Raw genomic sequence first — 10,503 nt, 5'->3', positions numbered from 1 at the left:
AATTTATTAAAACACCGGTAGAGTAGGATTGAAAGAAACTCTTAATAATAAAATCAATCATCCCTGTTCAGCTAACATAAAAGGCATAGCTGTCAGGCTTTCTGGATAGAATAAGGAAAAGAGCTTGGGGTAGGTGGGGCAAGGACTTTCCAACCTACTTGTCGGGGAAATGTGCACCATTTCTGGTATTAAGGAAACTTCCAGATGCCTGCCTGCATGTATTGTGAAGAGGAGATCTCCCACTTATCACTAGCCAGAGCTCTGTTTCCACTTTGAACTCAGGCACTGTATCTGTATCTCTCAACGCACTACGTGCCCTGAAGTAGTTATTACTGTATATCTTACTCGCACCCCTGCAGGTCTGAGCTCTGAGGGCAGCTTCCACGTCTGACAGTTTTTAGGACTCCCATTAGACTGACCCAATATCTTGTACTTGCTCAAGGGAAGAGTTAGCCATACTTTGTTTACCTTGGACTCCAGTTACCTTCTATGATTGTTTGAGAACTTGTGCCAAAGGGTATGAGGTATGAAGATTAAACCAAAAGAACCTATCCAGACCTCCCCTCTACTGCCCACTCCCCCGAATCACACTCCCACTTCTCTGGGGTAGTTAAGTTTGTAGTTGGTTATTCTGGGTGAAATTAATCTACCTCTTCAAGAGTTATCTGAACAAACTAATATTTGAGAATATAAGTATCAGAATATTTAGAGTGGCCATGAAGCCTGGAAACGTGGGTGAATATACCTAATGGTTTATTGATATTTCATTATAGTACATGATACGTTCACCGCCATTACATTCCTTCGGTGTGCCTTCTCTTACTAGCAATGCACAGTTCAGTGCACTGTGCAAAACTGGGCAAGCAGGCACGTTACTGTCACATTTCCAATTCCTGCACATGCATCTGTGTCTGATTTGCACTGACTTAACCGGGGCCGTTAGCATAGCCCAGAAGTAATCAAGAGGGTTTGAGCTATTAAAAATATCTATCACCCATGCTTCCAGATTCTTGGCACCCTTTAAATTAGTTTAAGCAAACAGCTATGTGTATCTAGTTGACAGTATCATGACAGAGTCTTTGGGAATAGAGTAATAATTGCAGCAGGGGAGAGAGGGACAAGTTACGACCATTGCCCTGTCTTAAGTGCTAGACATTACTGACCCCTGGCTCCAGTGGTGTCACGGGAACCAAAATGAAGGATTGAACTCCCAGGTTCACTGGCCACTAATCTGAGGACAGTTAACAGCTGTCTGGGTCTGAGAATAAGACTACTTTGCTATTGTCAGATCTGAGAGACAAGCATTCTTTTCCTTTCTGTAGTGTCTAAGAGTCTAGTAGGCTCCAGAGCCAGGGACACCATTTATTTCTCAATTTCCATGTCCATCCCAACTAGTCAGGGCTTTCCTATAGCCTTAGACCTTTCAGTCTGGGGTCTCTATGCTATTTAGACTCCAGTTTCATGAGATGGTATTGAAGTATCATTTGATAGTTGTTTAAATTTTGCAATTAAAGATCATTTAAAAAGTAAGCTTAAAACCAGAGCTTTCTGACAATTGGAAACTGTTTGCAAGCCAGAATGCGTTTTAGGACAGTAACCCATTGGTAGCCACTCTTGATAACTAGCATTCACCTTACTAATCTTTCTGTCAGCCATTTATCTTCCAGTATCCCTACATTAGAGCTCCAATAGATAAATGCTAGTATAAGACTTATCCTATATGAAAGGACCCAAGATATTACAGCTTTGAAGTATCATCAAGAGAAGCTTTAACTCCACATTCCCAATTCCCGGTTAACCAGCCTCTTAATGTCAGGGTAAAAATTATAGCTACTTGGCCTTGCCTTTTCATCTTACTCTGCTTTTAGACAATTCAGATGCAAAGAAGTACATCAGTGTGGCAGGTTATTCTTAATATTTAGTAAGTGTTTAAGTAGACATAAACAATGTTTAATTAAATATTACCTTAGAATATTTTGGTATGAGCCAGATCCAAACATGTATCTAAATGACTATCCTTTATTAGTCTGACCGCATAACTTTTAGCTATAACAAGTTTAAGCAAAAACAATGTACAGTGACATGGAATAGTAGAAAAGATCCCCTTGGCAGGTAAGAAGATTGAGCATATTTACTTATGTAATGAATAGGTTGATCACTACTTACCTGTATTGTGTATTTCCTCAGTAATATACATGCCTTCTCGATAGGTCAGTCCCCCAACAACAGGGGTTCCTGTGGCTGGAGCCAGTGTAGGGTCAAATGCATCAATATCAAAACTCAGATGGATTGGCCTCTGTCTTCTTGAAAGGAGGAGGATAAGAGTCATTTGGTTGTGCCTGAACACAGCCTTCCTACAGTTGCAACTCCTTGATTTTGTTGCTGTTAGTCCTGGTACTTTGTTAATACAGACTTCCGAGTTTCCTATTCTGAAAATTACTGAGTATTTGCGTATTAGCTTCCTATATACCACTTCATTTGCCAGTTGTTTTCTGTGCCTCAGACAGACTAACTCAAGTTATATTTCTGACTTACCCTGGGCATTAGAGCCTCTTACATTAACAAATGTCTACAGCGGGGAATTCATCACTTGCACATGACCTTGGGTTCTGACATTCTAAGTTGGATTGATCTAGGTTACAGTTATTCTCTCAGAGTGTAACAGCAGCTGAACTTAACTCTGATTTTATGTCTCCAATCTTATCATCTGCCAATTCTAATTTCAGTTTAGCCCAGGTGTCCAATAGCTAACAAACTAACATACAACACCTATATGCTAAACTAAATTTCTTAACAGCTGAAGAAATGGCATACTACCAGGTGGCAATTAATTACATTAATCATTCAAAAATAAATGCTCAGCACTGGGAAAACCCGCATTTGATTAATATTCATCTATCATCTTTCTGCACTAACAAGATTTGCTTAATATAAAACTCTTCAGATGAAGCAATAGGGAGGCTGGTAAGAATGGGACAGTTGGAACAGATCCCTCATCTCAAAAGATATGTATTAAAAATGGAGCTAAAGAGACATTCATGAGAAAGCGGATCTGGGCAGTGACTTCAAGGAAACCCTCTCCCAACCCCAAAAGAAGTATAATCTCTCTGTTTCAAGTCTCCCTTTCTAAATTGTTTGAATTTTTTATGTGTACACGTTTTGCTTTTATTTGAAAAGAAAAGCTACTATCCTCAGAAGACAAGATAAAGTGTACTGCCCATTGGGAGCTGCCCTATTCACTTTGGAACCTAGAAGTACATACTTACTTGCCAATCAGCAGATCAAATGTCTGTTCCATGACCTTCTGGATACCAAGTCGATCTATGTCTCTCATGGAAAAAAACTGGATATCATAATTCTTTAAAATAAAGCTGTAATGAGATATAAAAGGAGTCCTTAGTTTAAACAACATTTTTAATCAAATTGTGTTTAGAGGGGATTTTTTCTTTATAGTGAGACCTACAAGTTAAGGCAAGGAACAACTTATCAAATGGAACGTAAGTGACCAAGATAGGCCCAGAGTTGAACCCTATGCATCAACTTACTGTTCAGGAGGGTCCACATCTCTTAGACCAATATACACGATACTTGGGGAAGAGATACAAGGTTTGATCCAAGAAAATCCTGGGAGCTGTGGTACCTATGAAGAGAGGAGTAAACAGGATTCATCAAGGATTCTTGGTCTCACCAAGATAATCACCACATGCTTCCCAATGTATGTAGTCTGCTTTCTCCTACCTAAAGGATATACTTCACAACACAAGATACACTTGATCTTGGAAAGAGAGCTGATACCATGTTTCTCTGAAAATAAGACCTAACCAGAAAATAAGCCCTAGCGTGATTTTTCAGGATGACATCCTCTGAACATAAGCCCTAATGCGTCTTTCAGAGCAAAAATTAATGTAAGACCCGGTCTTACTTTCGGGGAAACATGGTATAAGTGGAAATGATTCAGAAAGCAGCTGAGGAACACACTACAGTTTTCTCAAGAATAAAAAAATCTCTTCTCCTAAGGTAGTCCCGGTTTCTCATTAACTTACCTGAATGGCAGGAATACTGCTGATTAGCCCTTTTCCACCCATTTCACCTTACTGAATTATTTACAGATTGGTTCTTGAAACAACCCAGTTGCTATCTCAAGTTGCTGACAGCCAAAACACAAATTCTGCCTAATGAATAACCTTTGTTACTCCTGGTGTAACTTGTTCCCTCACTGAGGGGAGGGATAAACAGATTCTAGTCTATGCCTGGACTCCCATGTCTTCTGAACAGTCTAGAAAAAGATTACCTTGAGGAAATCATGGTTTTACTTATATTCTAGACCAATAGGTCTGAGTGAAGCCTGGATCCTCAGGCTGCGGGTCTATCAATTACTAGTTACCCAGTACCACCTTCCTTTCTTACAAGATTATGAACCCCTCAGAGCAGAGATCACATCCTGGTCATCTTTATACCCCGACCATGTAACAGACTGCCTCGCCCATAATAATGTTTGATGAACAAATGAAGGATTGGTAAGCATTTCTACTGCTGTCAACCCATCCTTCACAGAAATCTTAACTGAACCAGACCCTCAAAGCCCCAGGATTAACCCCTCTAAGCCATTCAATTTCCTTTTCATTTCAGCCCACTGACCTTATCCTGTAGTTCTCTGAGGAGAAATGAAACTGGCTGTCCATGTAGATTTCCAGATGAAGTGGTGAGGGGTGTATGGATGTCAGCATGGGCATCGACCCAGATCACACAAAGGTCTGGGCAGTGCCGGGCGTGGCCAATAATGGTACCAATTGCCAGGCTGCAAAGAACAAACACAGCTGACCTTGAACAACACCAGTTTGAACTGCCTGGGCCCACTTATACATGGATTTTTTTCAGTAAATACTTGTAACTGTTTTCTATCCATGGTTGGGAGTCCATGGATGCGGAGGGCCAACTGTATGCGTTAATTTATGCCATTTTAGATTGGGGCTTGAGCATCCATGGATTTTGGTATCCACAGTGGGTCTGGAAACCAATCCCTTGGTTCCAAAACACCAAAGGACAACTTAAGTTTTTGATGAGTCAAGTTATACTTGGTTTTTCAACTGCGCAGGGGGTTGTTGCCCTTAACCCCTGAGTTATTCAAGGGTCAACTGTACAATAATCTTCAAGGCCCTCTACTTGGCAGACAGCACCACTAAGAAATATCCTCAGCCAAGGTAGTTCATACTTTGCCCTCAGGGCAAAGTCTGGGCCCCAGGCTAAGGCTGGATTTGGCTGAGACAGAGCCCCTAGGACTGTAGTTCCCAAAGATTAATCTTGAGTGAGTTAGTTATACATTACTGCCCCGAATTCCTATAATTTGATCAATTAGCCCTGGCCCAGAAAGGACCTTAAATATTTATTTAAGAATAAAATGCAGTTAAAGGATGTGGTCTATATGTAACAATTTAACAAATATTGCTTAATATCTTTTTTTTTTAATTTTTTATTGGGGAATATTGGGGAACAGTGTGTTTCTCCAGGGCCCATCAGCTCCAAGTCGTTGTCCTTCAATCTAGTTATGGAGGGCGCAGCTCAGCTCCAAGTCCAGTTGCCATCTTTTTTCAATCTTTAGTTGCAGGGGGTACAGCCCACCATGCCACACGGGAATTGAACTGGCAGCCTTGTTAAGAGCTCGTGATCTAACCAACTAAGCCATCTGGCCGCCCCTCTAGCAGCTCAGCGGCAGCTCGTCTTCAGTCTAGATGTAGAGGGTGCAGCTCACTGGCCCATGTGGGAATCGAACTGGCAACCCTGTTGTTCAGAGCTCACGCTCCAACCAACTGAGCCATCCGGCTACCCCTATATTAACTTTTTAAGGATAAAAATTAGCATAGCTTTAAAAAAAGATGTGATACTTTTAGTCTAAAACAAAAAAAGTTGAAGACAATAACAGGACAACCCAATTAATGACCTCATTTAGATCACTGAATAAAAACTTTATTTGCATGTTATATACATTAGCATATCATTCAAATATCATTGTTTCTGTTTTTTGCCCTTCCTTGTCCTTGGTGTCTGCTTATATTAGCCAACTATCCTGTCTCAACTGTAGGAATATAGCTGATGAAATCGTAGATGGAAAGCTGTCCAGCTTCCCAGTAACCAAAGAATTTGATATAGATGGGAAATGCAACTTAAGCATCTTAGGAACTAACTATAGCCATCCTTCTTGGTCGGTATAGCATGAGACAGCATTTTAGGCTCTATGCCCCACATAGGGCCTTTCTGAGGGACAGCATGGTCTAGTGCTGAAAGCCGTGGGTTAAGTCAGAATGCTGGGGCTTTTTCCCCAGGGAGAGCGGTGTGATCTAGGACAATTCATTCCATTTCTCTAGACTTCAGTTTCCTTTTCTGTAAGATAGGGATAATAATCTTGGCCTGTTTAAGTCAGAGATGGTTTGATGATTTAGGCAATAATGTATGCTGTACTATGTAAAAGGAGCAGAGTGACCTAAAAATGCCTCTTCATTTAAAAAATGTTCAACAGCTATTAAGGTTTTACACTCTTCCCTTCCTGTCTAGAATCTTCCAGATAGCCTAGATTTTAGCACTGAACAGGAAATTGGGACCAGTGATAGGGCTGCAATATAGATAGCTACAGACAAAAGAAAAACCAAGGACTGTGATATTCACATTGACAAGCGGTCCCCAAATAGTGAGATGAGAAGAAAGACAATATAAATGAACTCTGAGAGCTAGCACTGAGCTAACAGGCAGGAGACACACACACACACTTGTTGATTTAATTGAATCTCAAGTAGAGAACCTGGGACTACTTTGTATTCTATGTACAAATTTTATTCATAATGAGGAATCTACCTGCCTTTCCAGTTGTAACAAAGATTTAACTTCTGTTAAGTGATCTGAGAAGCTCTGTGAGCACCTGAGAGAAAGTTGCTAGATTGGATTTCAAAAGAAAAGTTAACTGCCTATAAAAGTCACATTGGCTTTGAATCCCAGTTCTGCTACTTCCTAGCTCTAGACTTTGGAAGTTATCTAACCTTTGTTCCTTCGGTGTTCCCAACAGTAAATTAGATAAAACTATTTGCCTCATGTCGTTATTATGAGGATTAAATGAGAATGTATATAAAGTGCTCGACACTCCTAGTACTTAAATGCCATTTTTTCTAACAAAAACCTTCATTGCTCAGCTCGAATCATACTCCCCTGTGAAATCTGACTGCTCTAGCCTAGACTGATCTCCCCTGAAATTTTGTAGAATTCAATTTTTTTTCATTCCATGTGTATTTATTTCATTAAGGCCTAATAAATCACAAGTTTCCCACAATTCCTCGTGCTGCTTGAGAACACATCAGAACAGTGCTCAATAAAACAAAGTCCATGCTGATTCACTAAGAGAGAGAGGACTGACTGTATGTCACCCAGGGTCAGTTATTGTGGAGGTAGAGAATGTATTCACATGTCAAGTGGGGAATTTGGAATAAATCTATTAGCAGAAATGCTAAAACAACAACAAAAACAAGTTGAGCCTATGGATGGATCCTTCCCATTCTCCCAAACAGCCAAATGAAAGTCGTAAGACAGATTCTCAAGACAGCTTTCCAAGAGGTAAGCATGAAACAGTGCACTATGTCTAAAAACTTTAGTCTACCTCTGAACTTGTCCCACTATACAGTGTGTCCTGCTATTATGCACCTTAAACAAAAGCCAGCCAGATATTTCTCCAGCAAAATCGGTTTACTCAGGAACAACAGAACTGTAACCTAGAACATACAACCGTGACAGGCCACATGTAAGTCCACTAAAACAAAGGAGAGGAAATTCCTGTGTAGGAGAAAAGAAGTTGGGAGGGCTGTTAAAAAGAGTTCCTTCTGCTGTGCTTGGAGATCCACTGACAGGGCATGAGAGCTTCCTCTTCTGGCCTCCCTACTTCATTTTAAATGAAGTTTCTGTGTATTAATTTGTTTTTATAACATCATACCCTAACAATTCCTGAATGGTATTTTGACTTTACGTGAGGAGGCTGAGACAAGCTAATTGATTAGCCCAAAGCACCACGCAATCCAGCGCCCCCACCACCCCTGGCTCCCATCTTACCTGTGGTCGCCTCCTACTGTGACACAGCTGTAGCCATCTGACACGGCTCTGCTAACTACCTCAGCCAGTTCCTGGTTGGCAAGGCCCACTGAGCGAGGATTCACTATCAGGTTGTTGTAGAGATCATCTTTGGGGACTGGAGTGAAACTCAAATCTCCAAAGTCTTTTAGGCGGCAGCCTGGAAACATGGAGGATGACAAAATTAATTGGAAATGTTATTCCAACTCTTACTGGCCTGGGCCACAAATAATAACTTGTGACAAAGTATGCAACATAAACTCATTTTATCACAGGAAAATTCGAACCGTCACATGATTGGCAGGATTATTTCAGTCCTCCCAGCTATCCTGTGGGGTATATCCTATCAGGAGCACCATTTTGCAGGGAAAGAAGCTGGGGTTTGGAAAGTGAAGCCCAGAAATGATAACTGACTTAACGATCACAAAATTGGTACCAATTAGACCTCAGATATTCCAGAGTTATAGAGTGGAAGTAAAATATCAAGGGGAACCAACAGGATATAAAGTAAGTTAAATACTACTAACTTAGGACAAAAATACATATACAGAAATTTTCATGTTATAAACCTAGGTCCCCAGGTCACACAGCTGCTACGTGCCAGAATCAGGATCCAGATCCAGGCCATCAGCCCCCAATGTGTGTTTTGTCGATGATGCAGTTTGTCTCCCCCCAAGAATCCTTCTTGATTCAGACACTTTAAGAACTAGTGAGTCCTTTCTGAAGAACCGACAAAAGGGCTGACGTGGAGCAGAAGCAGCCATGGACTTTCCGCAAGGTCACCTACCGCTGCGTGCACCTTGACCAGCTGCTGGACATGTCCTTGACGCAGCTGTCACAGTGACACAGCCGCACAGCGCCGGGCAGTGGCGGTGGAAGCGGCACTTGCTGAAGCGCCTGCGCAGCGCCAACCAGAAAGCGCCACCCACGGAGAAGCCAGAGGGTGAAGAGACACCTGCAGGGACAGGATCATCCTGCCGGAGATGATGGGAAGCATGATGGGCGTCTAGAACTGCAAGACCTTCACCCATGTGGAAATCAGGCCGGGGATGATGGGCCACTACCGGGCGAGTTTTCCATCGCCTAACAGCCCACAAAGTACTACTACCAGCCCGGCATTGGGGCCACCCAATCCTTCCTCTTCTTCCCCCTCAAGTAGCCTGTTCTGCCAATAAAGGCACAGACTTCTCTTTAAAACGAAAAAAAAAGTGTTTTAAATAAAAAAAGAACTAGTGGCATATTCTGACAGTAAGCTGTAATATTTTCCCACCCGGGTTTCACATATTCCAGCAAATTATGACAGCAGTCACTACACGTTAATTTTTATCTTTAGTGTAAGTACCAATCTTTGCATCTTAACCACTTATATATCAGTAAGTTGGTTGGATGCCACATGTAGGGTAAGAACTAAATAATCCAACTCTGTGAGTTAGGGATGTGAACTCGCAGAGAACAGAACTTTACCGTAGATCTTATCCTTAAGGCCCTGTTTGTCAAACTGGAGTCCAGGTATGCTGGGGGTTCAGGGGAAGTGGACACAGGGTAGTCATGTTAATATTCACAGAGATTCGTGTTAAAGATTTGGATTAAGACCAGCACAGATCCATCTTGAATTTAAATTGTGTAGTTTTGAGCTTAACCTCTTGAACCCAAACTCAATCCAAAGCCAAACTTCTGAGAGAATTTAAAAATTTGAGAAACAGTGGCCTGGAACACAAGCCCAACAGTGACCTGAACTTCATGCCACCCAAGGGATCAAACCAAAAAGGATATTGGGAGCAAAACAGAACACCTTATCCTGGTGTCGATTAAAGGTAAATGCATCTGCAGCTAGAATTCTGTATGTATCTTTTGGTCACTGCATTAAAAAAATAATTATATAAAAGGCCCAGAATCAGAGCTGATCTGGACAACTAAGTTAAAAGAGAAAGAAAGGAAAAGGTGTTGAAGGTAGGAGGAGAACATAACAGGCCAAAGACATTTGGAACCAAGAGGGAAAAAAATGACCAAATAAAACATCTACAAAAATCTTTTTAAAGAAAGGGGGAAAAAAAACTATGAGTAAAGTCATTATGCACTTTATCAAATCACAAAATATGGGAGGACATTGTAGATTTAAAAGAAATGAAGCTTTAACTAATGTTCCATTCAATGCCAGGTCTTAACAACTGTTGTTGGCAACACAGTCTTGGGCCAGGCAGATTCTTAGCGTCAGTGCCTACACCTGGATGTTTCTACTTCCATGTCCATGTTTACCTCAGCAACTCCTTAAATCTTACCAAGCATCTAGGTTCTTAGAATAAGACACCAGCGCATGTCTGGTGTTTTATATTAGGTGTATAATTATGAATAGAAAAGGTTTACAATCTAATTAAATACTATTAGCTTTTGAAGCCTACT

General features: G+C 41.1%; 1 protein-coding gene and 1 pseudogene across 1 annotated transcript in view; one reads left to right on the top strand and one right to left on the bottom strand.

The window, feature by feature from the left end:
• The window catches only part of ARG2 (arginase 2), a 28,260-nt gene that overhangs the window by 630 nt on the left and 17,127 nt on the right, over positions 1-10,503 (bottom strand). The window contains exons 3-7 of the mRNA XM_019733334.3: positions 8,086-8,263; positions 4,639-4,798; positions 3,546-3,640; positions 3,267-3,371; positions 2,167-2,303 (exon numbers count right to left, since the gene is read on the bottom strand). Of these exons, the coding sequence (XP_019588893.3) occupies positions 2,167-2,303; positions 3,267-3,371; positions 3,546-3,640; positions 4,639-4,798; positions 8,086-8,263 (675 nt within the window). The remainder of the gene's footprint in view (positions 1-2,166; positions 2,304-3,266; positions 3,372-3,545; positions 3,641-4,638; positions 4,799-8,085; positions 8,264-10,503) is intronic.
• Positions 8,759-10,094, top strand: LOC148758696 (small ribosomal subunit protein uS19 pseudogene; annotated as a pseudogene).

The sequence above is a fragment of the Rhinolophus sinicus genome, chromosome 3 (genome assembly GCF_057876585.1).
Source record: "Rhinolophus sinicus isolate RSI-liver-muscle chromosome 3, RSI-T2T, whole genome shotgun sequence".
NCBI classification, from domain to species: domain Eukaryota; kingdom Metazoa; phylum Chordata; class Mammalia; order Chiroptera; family Rhinolophidae; genus Rhinolophus; species Rhinolophus sinicus.
Note: the sequence above shows the minus strand (reverse complement) of the source record. Positions and strands in the feature narration are given on the sequence as shown.